Genomic DNA, 23,485 nt, shown 5'->3' on the forward strand with positions numbered 1-23,485 from the left:
TATTTATATTAATTTTTTTTGCAGAGCAATTATGTGTTAACCAAAACAAATTATTGTTTGTTATTAAAAAGCTTAAGCATTATATTTAGCTTGATTTTGGCGAGTTTAATTTATGCCATGTTGAGATTAATAGGCATTTCAGCATTGTGGGAATTTTTCTGTAATATCCATACGTTTAAGATTTTAAAGTTAAAATGCAAAAAAAACACTTCTTTAAAATTGCAGATGCTTATAATAATGTATTTAGCTTAAAACACTGTAAAAATGATTAACAGTTTTGTAAAAAAAAAATCAATTACAATTTTTATAATACAAATATTTTGCAGATAATACAAATAGTTTTTCAAATTTTTTTGCAAGGCAATTATTCGTGTTAACCAAACAAAAGCGGTGCTTGTTAGTAAAAAACTTGTGCATTATATTTAGATTGATTTTGGTGAGTTTGATTTGTTGTTTTGAGATTTATAGGCGTTTTTACAATCGAGTAAACAAATTCCTAAATTAAAACTTTGTTGTAATTAAAGACAATAATTTGGAATTTAATCTTAAGTTAACGATGCAATTAGTAATCAGTTACTTTGATTCACACATCACAAAGTTACTCCATGTATCAAAATAAAATATGCACGGTTGAAATTAAATAATGCAAAGTTGCATATATGTTTAATATGCAACTATGAACACATCTATGTGCATATGGTACACGTTCAGCATTTGAACATATAAGTTTAATATGCAACTGCAAAGTAGTTTAACTGTTTAAACAAACACTAACTTAAATCTATAAAACGCGCATTATTTTAAGCCTAAGTGGATGTTTGTAGTAAATAATCGATTTAAATATCAGAAGAAAATGAGAGTCAAGTCTGAACTCACATCCTGTGAACTCTACCACGAAAACAAGAGCTGTTTTTCATCCTCTCACCGCAAAGCTACAACAAAACTCTGACTAAACTACACGCCCACAGTAACACAACTCAACGTTTAGCACTTATATCAGAATTAATACGGTTATCGACGAGTTAAATGAATCTCAAACTGCTTTCGCGACATAAACAAACCACCATTTGGTCAATAGACGTGTTAACAAGCTTCATATTCGACGAAATCCCCAAACCTGCAGGTGGATGACCAGCTTTGAGCGTGTCTCGCACTCCAGTCTTCGAAAGTTGCACCATTGTTCAGTCTTCTTCACAACAATAACAAACGCTTCTCACAAAAACACTCCAGTCAGATAATCCGCCCACTCGCGCCCTTTTATATTCGACAAGCTCGTGACGTCACGGGGGGCGCGCCGCCGCTGCAGCAAATCTTTGAAAAGACACACGCAAAATATTCTTATGCACAATAAAACCTGAAGACAAAACCAAACGTACTAAACCAAATAGTAGTGAGATGGTGTATGAATTCATCCACATAACAAACAAAACAAGCCCACGTGACTTCCCAGATGACCTACAAACGTGTAAACATGCTCACGTGGGCGTGTTTGTGTATCTTTTCTAACATTTGTGGGCCACCGCATGTAATTTAAGCACTTTAAGTTTCATATAGCAGAACAACTGCAGGATTTTAAAGAAAACATGTTTCAAATATATTTAAGTTGAATTTTCATAACTTTACATCACTCACAGATGAATGGGTCGTTGTTTTCTTTTTAATATTTTCAAGAAACTGTATAATTCAACTTAGAATACAGTAAAAGATAACAGTTCTTTTACACAATAATCACAGTACATACAAAAGATAAAGAGCAAAAATAAAATAAAATACATTAGAAAAAAAAGTTAAAAGAAATAATGCAATAAAAAAAGAGATAAATACTCAAGTAGCATGAAAGATCTCATCATATTTGTTCAAAAAAGAAGCTAATTTCTTTAATTTTCAATTAATCTAAGTGATTTATTAATAGGTCATTGTTTGTATAAATGTCTAGTTTAAATATGCATATGAGGCATTGTGTGCTAATACATGTGCCCTTTGGGAGCCTTGAAATGTTAAATTTTACAGATCTCCATGAGGTATTTTAGTTAAATGGATAATTGAATATATCAAAAATAAAGAAAATTTGTGGCATATCTTTCCAAATTGCATATTTAATTCTTTGGGTGGCATACATTTTATTTTAAAACGTCTCTATATTGATAAAATCCCAACTAAATTGGCAAGTTTTCATGAGCAGGCATTGCTGGCTTGGCAGTTGTTCTATGAACATAGTTTTACACCACATCAGTATTTTCTGTCGATTAATAGAGATATCTTGTATGAAATGAAGTCTATATTCAATCATGACAATGGAATATTTACAGTCAGTCAATTACTTGATGAACATGGATTGCATTTGTCATACTCAGAATTCCTTAAAAATGTAAAGTTCCTGTAAAACCGAAAGACTATGCTGTTATTTTTAAGTAAAGTTGTGTCACTGTTGAGAAGTTCTGTATACTATATGGACCACCAGCCAAAGAAAAGTGATGATGAATTGTAATGATGATGGGAAAAAATAGCTTTGGAAAGAACAGACTTAGAGCCAGCCAGAAGGGTTTCAGTTTTACTGGCATTTAATTTTAAGAAGTTACTGGTCATCCACATATTAATATCTCATAGTTTTTTATTTTTTTATTTTTTGCTTTATTATCATTATTATTTTTTAAATATATAATTTTTCATATAGCAGAACAACTGCATGATTTTAAAGAAAACATGTTTTAAATATATTTAATCTAGTTGAATTTTCATAACTTTACATCACTCACAGATGAATTGGTCATTGTTTTTTTATATTTTCAAGAAACTGTATAATACAACTTAGAATACAGTAAAAGATAACAGTTCTTTTACACAATAATCACAGTACATACAAAAGATGAAGAGAAAAAATAAAATAAAATACATTAGAAAAAATACAAAAAAAGTTAAAAGAAATAATGCAATAAAAAAAGAGATAAATACTCAAGTAGCATGAAAGATCTCATCATATTTGCACAAGAAAGAAGCTCATTTCCTTAATTTTCAATTAAACTAAGTGACTTATTAATAGGTCATTGTTTGTATAAATATCTAGTTTAAATATGCATATGAGGCATTGTGTGCTAAAACATGTGCCCTTTGGGTGCCTTAAAATGTAACATTTTAAAGATCTCCATGAGGTATTTCAGATAAAATGGATAATTGAATATATTAAAAATGAAGAAACTGTGTGGCTTATCTTTCCAAATTGTATATTTAATTCTTTGGGTGGCATACATTTTATTTTAAAACTTCTCTATATTGATAAAATCCCAACTAAATTGTCAAGTTTTCATAAGCAGGCATTGCTGGCTTGGCAGTTGGTCTATGAACATAATTTTACACCACATCAGTATTTTCTGTGCATTAATCGAGATATCTTGTACAAATTGAAGTCTATATTCAATCAATCTTAGTATGACAATGGAATATTTACAGTCAGTCAATTACTTGATGAACATGGATTGCTTTTGTCATACTCAGATTTCCTTAAAAATGTAAAGTTCCTGTAAAACCGAAAGACTATGCTGTTATTTTTGATGCAATACCAAGTAAAGTTGTGTCACTGTTGCGTATTGCTGTATGGATCACCAGCCAAAGACAAGTGATGAACAAGCAGTACTTCGGTACTTCAGTACTTCGTTGAGATGGTAAAGGGTGAAGTTTTGCAATGTTACGCAAGTAAAAAAGGCAGATCGTGAAATATTACTAATATGTATAATAAACGGAAGTATACTAATATAACCCCAAGATTTTAAGCATGAGTTGTAAAATTTACTGGAGAATTATTGATAGAGAAAAGGATTGAGCTTAGGAAAGAACAGACTTAGAGTCAACAAGAAGAGCTACGTGCATTTAACTTTAAGAAGTTACTGATCATCCGCATATTAATATCTCACTGTATTGTTTATTATTAAATGTTTTTAAATATATAAATATATCTGGGGTCAATAATTATGACAATTATTTTGGATCTTTGTTTACTTCTCTCTTTCTATATGTCAAAATGTGCAATAATGTTCTACTAAAATACATGCTGTTTGTAAAATTCTATAAATAAAGTTAGGAAAAAATGCATCAAACATACATAACAATATCAAAAAGCCATTCAAAAGGTTAATCAGCTTATCCAGCATATGTTTTACACAGCGGATGCCCTTCCAGCTGCAACCCAGTACTGGGAAACACTCACACACACTCATTCACACACACACTCATACATTACGGCCAATTTAGCTTATCCAATTCACTTATAGCACCCGAAGGAAACCGACGCCAACACTGGGAGAACATGCAAACTCCACACAGAAATGCCAAGTGGTCCAAACCAGTGACCTACTTGTTGTGAGGTGACAGTGCTAACCACTGAGCCACCGTGTCGCCTGTACATGCACTGTCGAATTTGAAAGAATCTCCTGTTTTTCCTGAGGGCGAAGGCAAGTTTGAGCAAGAAGAGTTCAGAAATAAACTGAACAAACAAGCAGCTTCAGCTTTATAATGAATAGTGTGTTGATCAAAGGAGGTGTGGTGGATTATGCCTTATAATACATGTTTGTTTTACACGCTGCATGGGAGGAACAGCCACAGTAAAAGCACTGTTATAAAGGGCCTTTTAAAGCATTCATTCATTCATTTTCTACAGCTTTTCCGGGGTCGAGTCGCGGGGGCAGCAGTCTCAGGAGACAACCCCTGACTTCCCTAGACACTTCCTCCTGTTCCTCCGGTGGAATCCCGAGCGTTCCTAGGCAAGCCGAGAGACATAGTCGCTCCAGCGTGTCCTGGATCTTCCACGAGGCCTCCTCCTGGCATCTTATATTTTATATGACTTATCTGAAGCTATCCATTAAAACGTCAGCAACTATCACTTATAATGGGGTGGGAAAAAAAGACATTTTAAACAAGAGTCCATTGATGACATATTAGTTTGATCCTATAATATTAATAATTGTGATTTTAAATGTTTTTACTTTGCCATAATCCTTCAAATCACTTTGAAACGTAAACATTGATTGTGGTTTTGATGTGACAAAATGTAATTAATTCTCATCCCAAGCAAGGTCATATCACCCTTTAAAATGTTACATGTATGTATATACACTCACCGGCCACTTTATTAGGTACACCTTACTAGAACCAGGTTGGAGCCCCTTTTGCCTTCACAACTGCCTTAATCTTTTGTGGCATAGATTTAACAAGATAATGGAAATATTGCTCAGAGATTTTGCTCCATATTGGCATGATAGCATCACAGTTGCTGCAGATTTGTCGGCTGCACATCCATGATGCCAATCTTCCATTCCACTACATCCCAAAGCTGCTCTATTGGATTAAGCTCTGGTTATTGTTGAGGCCATTTGAGTATAATAAACTCATTGTCATGTTCAAGCAACCAGTCTGAGATGATTCATGCTTTATGACATGACGCGTTATCCTGCTGGAAGTAGCCATCAGAAGATGAGTACACTGTGGTCATAAAGGGATGGACATGGTCAGCAACAATACTCAGGTTGGCTGTGGCGTTGACATGATGCTCAATTCGTACTGATGGACCCAAAGTGTGCCAAGAAAATATCCCCCACACCGTTACACTACCATCACCAGCCTGAACCGTTGATAGAAGGCAGGATGGATCCATGCTTTCTTGTTGATGTCAAATTCTGACCCGACCATCCGAATGTAGCAGCAGAAATGGAGACTCATCAGACCAGGCAATGTTTCTCCAATCTTCTATTGTCCAGTTTTGGTGAGTCTGTGTGAATTGTAGCCTCAGTTTCCTGTTCTTAGCACCCGGTGTGGTCTTCTGCTGCTGTAGCCCATCCGCCTCAAGGTTGGACGTGTTGTGTGTTCAGAGATGCTCTTCTGCAGACCTCGGTTGTAACGAGTGCTTATTTGAGTTACTGTTGCCTTTCTATCAGCTGGAACCAGTCTGGCCATTCTCCTCTGACCATTCCCCTCTGAGCGCCCACAGAACTGCCGCTCACTGGATATTTCCTCTTTTTCAGAGCATTCTCTGTAAACCCTAGAGATGGTTTTGTGTGAAAATCCCAGTAGATCAGCAGTTTCTGAAATACCCAGACCAGCCCGTCTGGCACCAACAACCATGCCACGTTCAAAGTCACATCAATCACCTTTCTTCCCCATTCTGATGCTCAGTTTGAACTGCAGCGGATCGTCTTGACCATGTCTACATGCCTAAATCCGTTGAGTTGTTTCCATGTGATTGGCAGATTGGAAATTTGTGTTAACGAGCAGTTGGACAGGCGTAGCTAATAAAGTGGCCAGTGAGTGTGTGTGTTCTGGTTTTGGTGTTTTACAAGGATGTTTTTTTTATTCAAATTGCTTAAAAGTCATGGTTTAAAAAAAAAAGTCAAACTTTAACTTTGCTTATTTTTAACATTAACTTTTCACATTCACAACTTACAGGTTCACTTTGAGGATTGTGTTCTGGGGTAGGTAAAGGGGAGAAAAGGTCGTATATTTAGTAGTTTTAACAGTATAGAATAAATTACACCTATGGAGAGTACATGTAAACTACTAATACCAACATGTGTGTGTGGGTTTTGTAATTTTTTACTTGTTAGCATGGTGGCTCAGTGGTTAGCACTGTTGCCTCACAGCAAAAAGGTCGCTGGTTTGAGTCTTGGCTGGGTCGGTTGGCATTTCTGTGTGGAGTTTGCACGTTCTCCCCGTGTTGGCGTAGGTTTCCTCCGGGTGCTCCGGTTTCCCCCACAGTCTGAACACATGCGCTATAGGTGAATTGAATAAACTAAATTGGCCGTAGTGTGAGTGTGTGTTAATGAGTGTGTATGGGTGTTTCTGAGTACTGGGTTGCAGCTGGAAGGGCATCCGCTGTGTAAAACATATGCTGGATAAGTTGGCAGTTCATTCCGCTGTGGCGACCCCTTATAAATAAAGGGACTATGCCAAAGGAAAATTCATGAATAACACTTTTTAACCCAACTCTTGGGTTTGTCAATATGTAACGGAGGCCAGCTTTTCGACCCAACATTGGGTAAAACAATCCAGCAGTGAATAAACACATTAGAGGGAATCAACAAGATAAAAGAAATCAGTTATTAGAGATGAGTTATTAAAACTATTATGTTTAGAAATGTGTTGAAAAAATCTTCCTTCCGTTAAACAGAAATTGGAAAAAAAATATACAGGGGGGCGAATAATTCTTGCTTCAACTGTTTATGCGGCTGTGGAATGGAGTGAATGTGGTGTTTGCAGTCTGAGATCTGCTGTTATGTTTGGCTCTGCTCCACATCAGTGGTCTTATGTGAGGAATGTCCGCCTATCCCAGACTGCACAGTCCTGCAGACAGAAAAACAAAAAGACATGTGGCGATAACTGTGTTTGCTGACACCGCCTTCAGTGCTCGCTTTCTTTCTCTCAAACATTTACAGAGCTCAACTGCTATACATGCAATTGGGTTACACAGTTTGAACAACTCATAAACTTAAAGAGATACTTCACCTGAAAACTAACTTTTACTGAACATTTACTCAGGTTGAAGACAAAAAAGGATATTTTGAATGTTTGGAAACCTGTAGCCATTGACTTCCACTGTAGGGGAAAGAATATATACAGAAGTCCTTGGCTACTTGTTTCTAAAAGAACCTTATTTAAAGAACATAAAACAGATGCAATTATTTAATATTGAACCATATGAAGACTTCATTGTTTCGTTGTTCAAAAATTCATTGTTTCATTCATGCATGAGTGAAGTTTATTAGTTTAGGCGTACATATTTAGGCAAGAAGAGCTATGGGTATGCATTTTGGGGATGTATACTTAATTGTACTTAAATGCAAAGAAAAAAATGTATAATGCAAATAATAATAATGTAAATAAATAAATAAATAAATAAATAAATAAAATCCAAATAAATAAAAACAAACAAACAAATAAAATAAATACAATTTTAATAAAATTCAAATAAATACAAATAAATAAAATACAATATATATATATATATAAATAAACGAATGAATAAATAAATAAAATACAAATAAATAAAATACAAATAAAATAATAAATGAATAAAATACAAATAAATAAAATACAATGAAAAAATAAAATAAAAATTTTATAAAATTCAAATACAAATAAATAAATAAAATACAAATAAATAAAATAAATAAATAAATACAAATATATAAATAAATAAAAATAAATGAATAGCTATAAATATAAATAAATATAATTCAAATAAATGAATACAAATAAATAAATAAAATTATATAAAAAATACAAATAAATAAATAAATAAAATATAAATAATTACAATTAAATACAAAAATACAAATGAATAAATAAATTAAACACAAACAAATAAATAAAAATTAATAAATACAAACAAATAAATAAATAAATAAATAAAATTCAAATGAATAAATAAATAAAAAATAAATAAATAAAAATAAATGATTAACTAACTAACTAAATTTTTTTTAAATAAATAAAATACAAATAAATAAATAAAACTGTTATGTGTCAGAGTAACTTTTTAAAACAAGCATCATTTTCTTTAAGCTGAATACACAATCTTATCCTAAGATTTTTGGGTGAAACGGGATCAACTACTTTCTGCCAAACATGCTGGATATTAGTTTCACATCTTGAATTCAGCATTCAATAAGTCTGAAATCTGCTTTATTATGACTTTATTATTTATTAAATTCTTATTTATTAATCTCTGGCATTGTTGTGTTTTTGGATATGGACTAAGAATCTGAAATAAAAGATATAACAACAATAAACTGCAAAAGTGATTCTGGTTTTGTTACCTTATAGCAGACTGAACATTTTTCATATCTGCAATACACAGATGCTCCAGCAGATAGCGGAGCTGTAGCGGCTCATAAACGGTTGCTGAGCGACGAGAACGCGAAACAGTCCGTGCTGCGCATGCGCTGATACTGTCCCGCACTGAAACTTTTCAGAAACGGAAAAAAGCGACGACATAATAATAAACAGCATCTGCAACAATTATTAACGTCCAATAGCTACTTTGGATCATTCAAATCACGCTTGCTATGGCTGCTAAAAAGAAGGAGATCAGTTTACAGGTTTGTAGTAAATTATCTGGGACAACTGTAACGTTAATTTCTGCTTTGTTTACTTTGTGTCTCATATTAAAACCCCCTGAAAACTTTTATATTTAGATAAATATTAATAATGACGAACAATGGAGTGAAGCTCTTGCATTGAAAGGGTTAATAGGTGAGTGAAAGATCTATCTATCTATCTATCTATCTATCTATCTATCTATCTATCTGTCTGTCTGTCTGTCTGTCTGTCTGTCTGTCTGTCTGTCTGTCTGTCTGTCTGTCTGTCTGTCTGTCTGTCTGTCTGTCTGTCTGTCTGTCTGTCTGTCACCTGGAGGAAACCCATGCGAACACAGGGAGAAGTAGTAGTAATTAATATATTGTTTATGTACAATAATTGAGACATAAAATGAGATAGTAAAATATAATCAACAACGAAATTGTAAATGTAAATTGTAAATTAAAAAGCTTATTTATTGACTGTATATAACTTTAAAATAACAAACACATGAATAAAGATACTACGTTGAAAAGAAAATGAATGAATGTATTTTATTTCTTTATTTTTATTTAATTTCTTTATATTTTATATATTTATTTGTATTTTATTTATTTTCATCACAGTTTACTGTATTAAAAACTACGCATACTACAGTGTATATATATATATATATATATATATATATATATATATATATATATATATATATATATATATATATATATGTGTGTGTGTATATATATATATGTATATATATATATATATATATATATATATATATATATATATATATATATACACACATACATACATACATACATACATACATACATATATAATAATACACATCACTATAGTATGATTCAAAAACACTATAGTATTTACTATTACTATTAATGACCGTAGCATTTTTTTATGTGGACAGAGTTTTCTGCGTGTCAGAAAGTCCACGTGAGCTGGAAGCTGTGACCATTTGTTTTCTCATGTTGTGACGCAGTTCCTAGAGAAATTAAATATTACAGTTTTTCTCAGTGGCTTTGGTGCATTTCTCACAACACCAGTGCATTTTTGCACAACAGTTAATGCATTTCTCAAAACAATTAGTACAAACTGCAAAACCTAGCTGATAACCTGCAAAAGCGCGTCACATGATCAAAATGGAGAGTTCATTCCTCAAAAGCAAGTATTGATGTCAATCAAAGTGTCAGTGTCATCAAAATGAAAAGTCCTGCCACCATTGTTTAAGAACAAGATTGTCAAATGGCTTAGTCCTGTTTTCATTATGACAGTTTACTCTACATTTTTTCAATGCAATCTGATTTTGGTGACACTTCCTGAAAATACTCAAGACAGCACTGTATACTATTTGCACAGCCATTTAAAAAACTACAGTAAATTTAGACATCACTGCATTTAGTGAGGTATCTGAGTACAAGACACTGAATGTTTTACAGTTTTACTGAATTTGCACTTTACAATTATAATTTATTCACAACATTGTGCAAAAGAATAAACACACCTTTACAGTATTTACAACAAACATAAACCTTCTTTTGGCTAGACTTGTGCACAACTGTTTACAATATTGCAGTACATATTGAAACTGATCCTAAAACACACACAGGTCTGTAAATCATTCATGAAATTGTTTAATTTAGAAGACATTTTCAGTAAAATAAAGATTTTTAAAAAATTTTAATAAAATTTGCTAGACAGATTTTGACAACTGGTTCAACATTTGTGTATGTAATGACTCAAGTTATGAAATGAGGACTATCAGTTTTATATAGAATGACTATTCATCATTCACAAGTTTAGTTACAGTTTTTCTCAGTGGCTTTGGTGCATTTCTCACAACACTATTTACATTTGCACAACAGGTAATGCATTTCTCAAAATAATTAGACATTTGTGCACATCCTAGTAGCAGTTTCTCATTCCTTCCAACAAATTGCAGATGCTTTTGGACATGCATCAATTGCTTTCATAGAACTCTTTGCTATTTTCCAAAAGCATTCGTAATTTGTTGGAAGGAATGAGAAACTGCTACTATGATGTGCACAAATGACTAATTGTTTTGAGAAATGCATTAACTGTTGTGCAAATGTAAATAGTGTTGTGAGAAATGCACCAAAGTTACTGAGAAAAACTGTAAATGAGAAAACAGTGGGCGTGGCTTGTTTTTTCTACTTTGAGATGATTGGATGTAGTAAAGTAGGCATTTCATTCAGAAAGATGTGGAAAAAGGTTTGGGGAGCTTTATTACAACCTAACAGACTCCTCCTGCTCACCATTTTTTGACAGCTGGAGGGGTGTGGCTAAGTATATTAGCCACGCCCTGTACCTAAGAGTGACATATTCTGAGCATTTAACTGAAAACAAACAGGAAGTGCGTTTTCAGATTTCAATGAACCAGTGCAAACAATGCACAGATGAATTGTTCACCACAAAACTAGCAATGTGAGCTAACAAAATCAATATGGTTAGGTTTGATGTCATGTGGACTTTAATGTGTTGTGTGTTAGTGGTTGATGTGTACCAGCAGTGGTGTGGTCCCTGCCGCGCAGTCGTCGGTCTCTTCAGGAAAATCAAGAACGAGCTGGGAGACGAGCTGCTGCATTTTGCCACGGTGAGATAAGCCGCTCTGAAGATTAGATTGCACACAAACAATCATTTTAAATGTCGACATTTTTGTCACGCCGTCTTATCATCCCTGCAGGCTGAGGCAGATGGGATTGAAGCTCTGGAGATGTACAGAGGAAAGTGTGAGCCCACCTTTCTGTTTTATGCGGTGGGTCTAAAATATGTGCACTTCTCAGAGTGCCTCCAAGTTTTAGCTAATTCATACTTAAAAAAAATTATGCAAATATAAATGAGCAAACAGGGGTAGCCCTATATACATTTCTGGAAATTGTGAATTATGTAGCCAATCGATGCTTTTGAAAACATTATTGGTTGGGTTTAGGGAAGTGGGTTGGCGAGTCAATCGATGCTTTTGAAAACACTGTCGGTTGGGTTTAGGAAAGAGGGTGGGCGGGTCAATTGATGCTTTTGAAAACACTGTCGGTTGGGTTTAGGAAAGAGGGTGGGTGGGTCAGTTGATGCTTTTGAAAACACTGTCGGTTGGGGGGTAGGGAAGTGGGTTGGCGAGTCAATCGATGCTTTTGAAAACACTGTCGGTTGGGTTTATGGAAGAGGGTAGGTGGGTCAATTGATGCTTTTGAAAACACTGTCGGTTGGGGGTAGGGAAGTGGGTTGGCGAGTCAATCGATGCTTTTGAAAACACTGTCGGTTGGGTTTAGGAAAGAGGGTGGGTGGGTCAGTTGATGCTTTTGAAAACACTGTCGGTTGGGGGGTAGGGAAGTGGGTTGGCGAGTCAATCGATGCTTTTGAAAACACTGTCGGTTGGGTTTATGGAAGAGGGTAGGTGGGTCAATTGATGCTTTTGAAAACACTGTCGGTTGGGGGGTAGGGAAGTGGGTTGGCGAGTCAATCGATGCTTTTGAAAACACTGTCAGTTGGGTTTAGGGAAGTGGGTGGGCGGGTCAATTGATGCTTTTGAAAACACTATTGGTTGGGTTTAGGGAAGTGGGTGGGTGGGTCAATCGATGCTTTTAAAAACACTATTGGTTGGGTTTAGGGAAGAAAGTGGGCGGGCTAATTGATACTTTTGAAAACACTATTGGTTGGGTTTAGGGAAGTGGATGGGCAGGTCAATTGATGCTTTTGAAAACTGTCTGTTGGGTTTCGGGAAGTGGGTGGGTGGGTCAATTCATGCTTTTAAAAACACTATTGGTTGGGTTTAGGGAAGGAGGAGGGCAGGTAAGTCGATCGGGCAGTCAGTCATTCAGTAAGTCAGTTAGTGGTGGATTTGCGTGAGAACAGCAGGTGCGAATGGCACTCGCGAGAGAAATTTGAGATCTGAAAAAGCGTACACAGTGCTCTCTGGTGAATTTGCGAAAACAAAAACTGCAAAAAAAAAAAAGTAGCACCTGGAAGGTATTTGGCACTCTCCAGAAATGTATATAAGGGTACATTTCAGAATGAGCCTGGGTTTAAGTCAAAACTGTGAGTCATGAACAATTTTTCAGATGCAAAATAATAAAATAATTTTGAGATATAAACTACAAGAACAAAAGTCTGAATTTTGAGGTAAAACAATTATTGTTTTATTCCATAATGGAAATTATCTTCCATATAAAACAGGTTACATTTTTACTTTTAACTGTGATGCTGTGAAAAGAGAGTTGCCCCATCTGTGTATGATGGCTTTGTGTTGTTGTAGGGAGGTGAGCTGGTGTCAGTTCTGCGAGGGCCAAACGCTCCTCTCCTGCAGAAGACCATACAGGAGGAGCTGAGCAATGAAAAAAATGTCCTGGAGCACGGCGGAGCCCGCAGAGCAGTGAGACACTTCACACATCAGCAGCCTGAACACAAATACTATGACCAGTCAATGCTGAAAAATACATTCATACTCTGATAAACTTATTTACTTGACTACTTTATCGTCAAAATAGATACATATCAATAAAATAAAAAACATTAAACAGTAAAATAAAAAACTATGTATTAAAACATGCTAGAAACATTTTAACAATGTGCTTAAACTATGCTAGCAGGGTATTAAAAGATGCTATTTCTGCTAATAAGTTAACAGTGTTCGTAAATATGCTAACCGCAGGTAAAACAATGAAGAAATGTGAGTAACATGCTTTAGAAACATGTCATATCAATGTTATAGCAATGTGCTAACCAAAGCTAGAAACATGCTTACAATATGCTAATTTTTGTCAAATAATATTAAAAAATAACAAGATAAATTGTTAGCAAGACTCTAAAAGATGTTAGCCATGTTGTAAAAAATGCAAGCAGCACGTTAAACATTCTACATGGTAAACGCATGGTAGCAAATGTTAAAACACGCTAGCCAGATGATAAATGTGCTAGAAATACTTGTTAGAATCATTTAAGCAAAAATACTAACAGATGCTACTATCTAATTGTTAAACATGCTAAAAACTTAATGCCAGCAAAGCAAAAACATGTTATCCACATTAAAACATGCTAGTAATATGCTAATCATTACTAGCAATGGGGCAACCCTGCTAGAAACCTGTTAACAACATGCCAGTGTATGCTAACAATTGCTAAACATACTAGAATAATTTATGCTAAAATCATGCTAAAGATGCTGACAACATGTTAATTGTTAAACATGCTAAAACATGCAAATAACATGCTAATTTATGCTTACAATTGCTCAAACATGCTAGGATAATTAATGCTAGAAGCATGATAACATCATGCTAATGTTTGTCAATTAATATTAAAATAGGATCATAGAATGTTAGCAACATTCTAAAACATGTCAGCCATGTTGTAAAACATGCAAGCAGCACATTAAACATTTTGCATGTTTTACAACATGTATCTAATGTTAAAACATATTAGCCAGATGATAAATGTGCTAGAAATACTTATAAGAAACATGTTAGCAGCATGCTAACTGATGCTAGTATAATACAAAAAATGCTGAAACGTTAGTTTGAGCAATCAAATTGTTAAACATGTTAATAAAACATGCCAGCAAAAGGCTAATTAGAACTAGCAATGCTAAACCTGCTAGAAACATGTTAACAAAATGCCAATCTATGCTAACAATTGCTAAAACACACAAGAATAATTTAGGCTAACATAATGCTAAACATGATGAAATATTGCTGGCATGGTAATTTCAGCAATCAAATTGGTAAATATGCTAAAAACATGCAAACAACAGGCTAATTTAAGCTAACACTTAACATGCTAAAATATTGCTGTTAATTCCTGCAACCAAACATGTTGAAAAACATGCTAAATCTACAAACATTTGACATTCCGGACCTGCCTTTGTCAAGCCAACTTCAGAGTATTTCTTTAATCATTTTGTCCATTTAAAATAAAAATATGACTAATAAAATAGGCTAATGTAGCAGGATGACATTTTAAAAAGCAGTATATGAATCTTTAAAGCAACAGTTCATCCAAAAATGTAAATTCTGTCATCATTTACTCAACCAAACCAGTTTGAGTTTCTGACTTCTGTTGAACACTAACGAAGATAATACACTGAAGAATATAGAAGAAAAAAGCAGCCATTGACTTCCATAGTATTTTTTATTCCTACTATGGATGTCAATGGCAGATTTTTTCCCAACAGTTTTCAGGATATGTTGTCCTGTGTTTAACAGAAAAAAGAAATTCATAAAAGTTTAAAACCACTTCAGTGTGAGTAAATTTTTATTTTTGGATGTCCTATCATTTTAAGATAAAAATAAAAACTAAAGCTGCTCAAATTTAGTTAAAAGCTGAAAATAATAAAGTTCCAGCTCTGATTAGATGCTGAAGGAGATGACATTTGTGACTGCAGGTGAAAGATGAAGGTTTAACTGAGGAAGAGGAAGTGAACGATGACACTGAGGATCATCCGCATGATGAAGATGTGACCGGTAATCTTTTTTTCCCTTATTTATCATTGTAGTTTGTTCGGTTTGCTGAATTTACCCACTGTGCTTTTGCTTTTTTAGTTCCTACAGACAAGTCCTACACAGTGGCAATAATCAAGCCGGATGTAGTGGCCCACGGCAAAGCAGACGAGATTATAATGAAGGTAAAAAAAGGAACTCAGTTTGGGACAAACATATTGTTTTTTTTTTTTGTTCATTTCACGTAGTAGTGCTGCACAAAATACAGTCAAAGAATTATTCGCCCTCCTGCTAAATTGATTCCTTTTATATTTTTTCACCAATTTTTGTTTAGTGAAAAGAAGATTTTTCTCAACACATTTCTTAACACAGTGGTTCTCAAACTTTTTTCATCAAGTATCATCTAAGAAAAAAAATCTCTCTCCAAGTACCACCAAAATGAGCAGTATTGAAATACAGTAGCGTAGAAGGCCCAGTAAAGCAGCTACAACTCTGCACAGTTAAAAAAAACGTGGCAGATTACCTCAGAAATATAGGCTATATGTCATATACATAATTTTTTATATATTTTGTAATATATATAGCATGTACATGACATTTCATTCCTCCGCGTACCACTAGAAGGAAGCCCGCCTACCACTAGTGGTACACATACCACAGTTTGAGAACCACTGTCTTAACATAATAGTTTTAATAACTCATCTCTAATAACTGATTTATTTTAACTTTGCCATGATGATAGTACATAATATTTGACTAGATATTCTTCAAGATACTAGTATTCAGCTTAAAGTGACATTTAAAGGCTTAACTAGGCCTTCAAACTCTGCGTACCTGTTACCAACTCCATGAAGTTGTTTACTTCCATGAATATATACATTAGATGTCGCCTACCCTGTTGTTGTCTATTAGAAGGATTGCGTCAATAGAGCCGCCACTTTAGTACAGGGTAGCGTTCCTTTGAAATGAATGTGGGACCAAGCTGCAGTGAAGGACTGTGGCCATCGAGAGCCAGAGATATACACATATATCTCCGAGTTTTCCCGGAGGTCAGTATGATAAAAATATTTTTATAAATTAAGAAAATTATATTTTACATCACTTTTCTACATTGATGGATAAGTGGTCACACAGGCATTTCTGACAAAAAGCTTGTGTTTGAGTGTATGGAAATGTACTATCTACCCTGAGTAAGTGACTGTATTATCATCAATAACGTTACCTGTGTAGCACAAAAGTTCATAACATACAAAAACGTGAAAAACTAAACCTTACCTATGAAATGTTCTGCCTCTGAGCTTTGTTTTCTTTGTTTGCTCATTACTACACCCGTAGACAGCGCTAAAGTCCAGCATTTTCACGTAGTAACACTGTCTTGGCTAGTGCGGTTGAACGACACTTGTCCTGTGAGCACTGTACAAATATGGCGGCGCTATTGACGCATGCTCAGGGTCCCTATGCAATATCTAGTGTATATATCTATGCACTGTAAAAAAAAACTTATATATACTATAACTATATTTTACAGTCTATGGTTTAATCGTAATGATTTATTGATGATGTTTGATCAGTGTATACCTTTATTGAGCGTATTTGATCGTATTAATTTAGGAAAAGGCTGTAAAATAACAGTGTTTTTCTGTAAACATTTTAATTAAAATATCTGTAGATTTATTATTTTTTGCACTTTATTTCAACAAAGACATTTTACCGTAACTTTATGGTTTTTGTTTGGCAGCCGTAGCTGCCAGTCATTTGACCTTTTTTTTTACGATTTTTTTTCTTACAGTGTGGTTTACTTCTGCATTCTTTAAATTTTAAAGGTCTGTACTGGTCCAATACCCCCAAAAGTGGTTCCATTCTCTCATCAGTTAAGCATTAGTCAGATCACACGATTTTGGCATGATTTTCTTGACGTAGGGTGTCGTAGAGATTCGTAACTGACAAATAGATGTCGTGACACAAGATTCAATCGTTTCTTGTCTTGTAATGTGCCATAGTTCATGACAATTGGTCTGGTCGCAGAAAGTCTAGCATGTTTAATCTTTTCTCGTTTTTTACAACGAGTTCCACCACGTGGGTGACACGGCCCAATAGGAGCACATCATTTATCAGTTATATTAGTGGGTGCTGCTGTTATTGAGCTGGTCAGGTGATCAGAAACAGGCTGCATATTTACAGATGGGTTGGTCACGGGTGGATATACCCAGTCATTGGCTATGCAAGCTTTAACTATTTTCTCTAAAATATTATGTGTTTTAAGCAATTTTATCTGAAAAACTGGCACAAATATGCCGACATCTCCATTCTGAGTTCTTTCTTCCAGGGGCACCAGCAGGATTTTATTCAAGGTTATGCACATCTCCAGCACCACCCGCCCCATCATCATCCCTTATTCTCATTTCAATCATTAAAAACACTGATGCTTGCTGTCAAAGGCTACATTCATTCATTGTCGCGAGTTAGACCAAGGAAATGAAAGCACATCATTGTATTTGAATAATTTAAATTATTAATTACAATAATTTATAATTAATATAATAGGAAAATATAACATTGATAATTAGGCTAATTTTAATATATTTTTGTTGGTCAGTTATCTACAAAATAAACAAGAATAACATCTGAGGTAAAGTGCTTCAAAATCAGTCCAGGTTAATGATGACAGCGGCACCTTAGAGAATACAAGAATTCGAATAATTAATATTTATAAATATTACACCTGCTCAATAAAAATCGGATGATTCGCCACATTATCAAATCTGACTTGATCAGAAATCTAAAAATGGGAGAAAAAAAGTCACGATTTTATCAAGAAAAAATATTGCAGGATCTGATATAGTGACTTTCATAACCGACAATAAAAATCATGTGATCTGACAGGGGCTTTAAAATAAAATAACTTTTGCATAGATTATGATAGAGACATTTTCTTTTGAGACATGTGCAGGAACCACCAAAAATACGGGAAAAAGTTCAACAAAGACTTAGGAAAGACAAGGAAACTTAGACCATTTCAGGTTTGTACCTGTATGATGACGCTGTTTTATAAACTATTTATTGAATCTGTTTTATCTTTTTGCATTGTAATCTTGGTACGGTAATCTGAGTGTGTGAAGCAAGAACAGGCTGAACAGCCTGGTGAAAGTGGGAGGCAAGATCATTGGTTTTAACCAGACTGGTCCAATGGTAATCTGCCATAAATATGTTCTAAAGAGAGCTCAGGGTATCCTATGCACCCCGGATCACCCATTGTACTTCTGTATTTCAGTTGTTGCCATCAGGACGTCGTTTTAGGTTTCTATTTGCAGGACAAATAGAACCAGAAATTCTTTTAGAATTGTGGCCATTAGGTCATTAAATGAGTCAAGGGGGGAGGGGGATGTATCTACATATTGATGTATGGATGTTGTGTGGTAATATTTTAATAATGTGTACATGGAACTTTGCCTGTGTTATGGCACCATGTTGCAATTTTAGTTTCCCTAACTGGATAATAAAGCTGAGTCTGAGTCTGGTATAGGTTGCGTATAGGGAGGCTAGGCGCTTTATTGCCATCCTTCAGAGAAAGACTGAAAATACGGGAGAAATACGGGAAAATACCTTTATGGGATGATAGCAAGATAGAACTGTAAAATACAGGAGAATCCCGGGAAAAAGGGAGGGTTGACCGATATGGTAGGCAATCGAAAACAAATATTGCTAAAGGGGCTAATAAAGTTGACATGTTGAAAAAGTAAAAACTGCTTTCATTCTAGCCAAAATAAAACAAATAAGACTTTCTCCAGAAGAAAAAATATTATAGGAAATACTGTGAAAAATTCCCTACATATCATTTAAGAAATATTTGAAAAAGAATAAATATTGCATAGGAGGGCTCATAATTTTGCCCTCAGCTGTATCAATTCAAAATCAACATCATAATGTGTCCATCAACAATATTTACATTACATGATATATGGAATAGTTCAGAAGACATGAGACTTGTGGAGTCACTGCAGACTTTAACCATAATAGATGGATGTTTATTATTTGCATGTGTTTAGGCCTTTAAGGAGTTTAAAGTCCACATGAAATCAAAACTAACCAAACTCACATTGTTAGTTTAGTGGTGAACAATTCATCTGTAATATAATGTATGAAACCATAAATCAAGGAACAAACAATACAAACAAAACAAAGCGAGATTGAAAACCGGCAAGACAAAGCAAGGAAAACGTGTTATCTGATTACGTGACATTACAACACGTTTTTCCTTTCTTTGTCTTGCCGGTTTTGACCCTTGCTTTGTTATGTTTGTATTGTTTATCCCTTTCTGCTGCCTGCCTCCTGACCACTCGCCTGTTATTTAGACTATGAATCTGGATTTGCCTGTATATATTTGTTTGCCCCTGTGATTAGTGTTGCTTGCCTGACCATTCTGCTAAATTAACCTGCATTTGGATCCACACCCCTGTTGTCAGTGTCACACCATTGTAACAGAAGACTAAGCAGCAACTGTGTGTTAAGCCTGGTTTATACTTCTGCGTCAAGTGATTGGCGTAACGTAGGGCACATGCAACACGCGTAGCTGTGCATTTATACTTCTGCGCGCTGCCTCTGTTGCTTTGCAATAACACTTCCGAAATGCTAGTTGGCAGTGAGGTGTTGATGTTCCTCTGTTTCGAGTTTCTTTGCTGGTGTTTTTTTTTCTGAACGCTTCCCGAATGTACAAGTGGCTCAAACTCGATCATTTAGAGGCAGGAACTGGCAAACATGCAACAACTTTAACCATGAGGTAAAAACAAAACAAAACTTTCCATCCAGAGCTCCTTTACGGGACTCCACACTTGTAAACAATCGCTCCATTGGGCTCGCGCAGCTCTCGGTCCCGCCCACACTCATCAGGGCTACCAAACTGACCAATCACAGAGCTTGCACTACGTGTTATTGCGACGTATAGTTACATTTTTAAAGGGGAGCGCGTCAGCAACGCCGATGGTCACGGTGAGGGCTATGCGTCCATGCATAGGCCGCGCCATAGCATATGCATTTGCTTAATGCAGAAGTATAGATCAGCCTTTAGTGTGCTGTATTTAAAGTGCAGTTATTAGTCCAAAAGCAGCTTCAGGTGTGAGTGACTTGCAGCAGGTGAGTGTGTTGCATGACTGGATCTGTAGTCCATAACATGGCGGATTTGTAGTTCATGTGGATTTGAATGTTTTTCAGCGATCTATGGTGGTTACGTCGCTGGTGAACATGACAATGGGGTATTGTGTGTAGAATGTTGAGGAAATAAATGATCTTAATCCATTTTGGAAAAAGGCTGTGACAAAAAAATGCGGAAGGAGTGAAGCGCTATGAACACTTTCCGGATGCACAGTAATTAACCTAGTTAAGCCTTTTAAATTGCTGAATACTAGCATATACTTGCAGAATAACCAGTAAAATATTATGTACTGCCCAACATTTCGAAGACAAAAGAAATTAGTTATTAAAAATAATGTGTTGAAAAAACCCTCTCTCCATTAAACAGCACTTGGATTTTGTCTTCAGCTGTATAGAAACACTTGCAGCTCTACTTCACAGGTAAAATGAATACACTGTGTGCTTTTTTTCTCATAGATTCAGGATGCCGGTTTTGTGATTTTGGCGCATGAGGAGCGAACGCTAACTGAAGCAGAAGCTCAGGACTTCTATCAACACAAAGCCGCGGAGGTAAATGAATGAATCCTCTAAAAATAGCCTGTGTTTTTGCTGATGGAGAGGAATGGCAGAGCTCCAGCGTGCGTGTTTGTGTGTTTCTGCAGCCGTACTTTCAGGAGCTCGTCCAGTTTATGTCGAGCGGCCCATCGCATGTCCTGGTCATCTCCAAGACAGAGGGCTGTGAGGACGTCATTCCGGCCTGGAGAGAATTCATCGGCCCTGCTGATGTGGAGGAGGCCCGGAGAGAGCAGCCTGAAAGGTATCGCATTACCTGGAGAAACAATTAGTCAATAAATACATAAATGAATGAATGAATGAATGAATGAATGAATGAATGAACATATTAACAAATGAATGAAATAATATAGAGGAGGCCCAGAGAAAGCAGAGTTATCACATTACCTAAAAAAACAACCAATCAATAAATACATAAATGAATGAATGAATGAATGAATGAATAAACAGATTAACAAATGAATGAAATAATAAAGAGGAGGCTCAGAGAAAGCAGAGGTACCACATTATCTGGAAAAACAATGAATAGTTGGATGGATGGATGAATGAATGAATAAATGAATGAATGAATGTTAAAGAGGCTTGGAGAAAACAGACTGACAGGTAGTGCATTACCAGGAGAAACAATCAGTCAGTAAACACATGATGATAGATGAATGAATGAATGAACAGATTAACAAATGAATTAAATAATATAGAGGAGGCCCAGAGAAAGCAGAGGTACCACATTACCTGGAAAAACAATGAATGGATGGATGGATGGATGAATGAATGAATAAATGAATGAATGAATGTTAAAGAGGCTTGGAGAAAGCAGACTGACAGGTAGTGCATTACCAGAAAACACAATCAGTCAGTAAACACATGATGATAGATGAATGAATGAATGAATTAATGAATGAATGAATGAACAGATTAACGAATGAATGAAATAATATAGAGGAGGCCCAGAGAGAGCAGAGGTATCACATTACCTGGAGAAACAACCAATCAATAAATAGATGATGATGAATGAATGAATGAATGAATGAATGACAAATGAATGAATGAGTGAGTGAATGAATGAATGAATGAAAAGGAGGCCCAGAGAGAGTAGCTCAAAAGGTACCACATTACCTGTAGAAACAATTAATCAGTAAATGAATGATGGAATGAATTAATGAAATAACAGAGAAGAGGAATGGAAATAGCAACCAAAAGTTTCTGCATTAACTAAAAACAATCAGTCAATAAATACATAATGAATGAATGAATAAATAAACAGATTAACGAATGAATGGAATAATATAGACAAGGCCCAGTGAGAGCAGAGGTAGTGCATTACCTGGAGAAACAACCAATCAATAAATACATGAATGAATGAATGAATGAATGAATGAATGAATGAGTGAGTGAGTAAATGAATGAATGAATGATAGAATGAATGAATGAATGAATGAATGAATGAATGAATGAATGAATGTTGTAGACATACTGGTTACGTAAACGTGCTTAATCGCACTTCAGCAGCGTTTATGTGAGAGCGCACAAGAAGATCTGCGCTTGAGCGGCATAAATTTGAGGGGGTGTGCAAGAAGTTTTTGATTAGAGGAAAACGGTGCACAAGCAAAGAGATTCGCATGCTCGTAGGCTATTACATAAATGCGATCTCGACTTGTAATACTGCGCTCACGACATTTATCATTGAAATAATGCCACAGGTAGTTGGTAGATCTGTGTAAAAAAGGCCTGCCGCCACAGCTGGAAAAAATCCTAGAGGAAACACTGGAATGAATGAATGAAAGAACAGATTAACGAATGAATGATACATAGAGTAGGCCCAGAGAGAGCAGAGGTAGCGGAATTACCTGGAGAAACAACCAATCAATAAATACATGATGATGGATGGATGGATGGATGGATGGATGGATGGATGGATGGATGGATGAATGAATGAATGAATGAATGAATGAATGAATGAATGTTAAGAAGGCCTGGAGAGAGCAGCCCGAGTGGTTGTGCATTACCAGGAGAAACAATCAGTCAGTAAACAAATGAATGAATGAATGAATGAATGAATATAGAGGAGGCCCAGAGAGAGCAGCCCAAAAGGTATCACATTACCTGGAGAAATCAGACATTAATTAATGACGGAATGAATGAATAAAATAACAGAGAGGAGGAACGGAACGAGCAGCCAAAAGGTACTGCATTAACTGAAAAAGCAATCAGTTAATAATATACATGGTGAAAGAGTGAATAAATGAATGAATTAATAT

The 23,485-nt window shown here is 35.3% G+C and overlaps 2 protein-coding genes across 3 annotated transcripts in view; one reads left to right on the top strand and one right to left on the bottom strand.

Annotated features, from left to right (window-relative positions):
- The window catches only part of dap1b (death associated protein like 1b), an 8,852-nt gene extending 7,620 nt beyond the window's left edge, over nucleotides 1-1,232 (bottom strand). Inside the window, exon 1 of the mRNA NM_131573.2 lies at nucleotides 1,118-1,232. Within this exon, the coding sequence (NP_571648.1) occupies nucleotides 1,118-1,178 (61 nt within the window). The 5' untranslated portion in view covers nucleotides 1,179-1,232. The remainder of the gene's footprint in view (nucleotides 1-1,117) is intronic.
- A 7,671-nt stretch (nucleotides 1,233-8,903) lies between these two features.
- LOC141376229 (thioredoxin domain-containing protein 6-like) overlaps nucleotides 8,904-23,485 on the top strand; it is a 31,668-nt gene continuing 17,086 nt past the window's right edge. For both annotated transcript variants that reach the window (XM_087268517.1, XM_087268518.1), the window contains exons 1-9: nucleotides 8,904-9,083; nucleotides 9,180-9,237; nucleotides 11,589-11,692; nucleotides 11,783-11,854; nucleotides 13,349-13,465; nucleotides 15,473-15,551; nucleotides 15,630-15,712; nucleotides 21,132-21,224; nucleotides 21,317-21,471. In XM_087268517.1, coding sequence (XP_087124643.1) covers nucleotides 9,051-9,083; nucleotides 9,180-9,237; nucleotides 11,589-11,692; nucleotides 11,783-11,854; nucleotides 13,349-13,465; nucleotides 15,473-15,551; nucleotides 15,630-15,712; nucleotides 21,132-21,224; nucleotides 21,317-21,471 — 794 coding nt within the window. In that variant the 5' untranslated portion in view covers nucleotides 8,904-9,050. The remainder of the gene's footprint in view (nucleotides 9,084-9,179; nucleotides 9,238-11,588; nucleotides 11,693-11,782; nucleotides 11,855-13,348; nucleotides 13,466-15,472; nucleotides 15,552-15,629; nucleotides 15,713-21,131; nucleotides 21,225-21,316; nucleotides 21,472-23,485) is intronic.

The sequence above is a fragment of the Danio rerio genome, chromosome 9 (genome assembly GCF_052040795.2).
Source record: "Danio rerio strain M-AB ecotype USA chromosome 9, GRCz13ab, whole genome shotgun sequence".
In the NCBI taxonomy this organism is placed as follows: domain Eukaryota; kingdom Metazoa; phylum Chordata; class Actinopteri; order Cypriniformes; family Danionidae; genus Danio; species Danio rerio.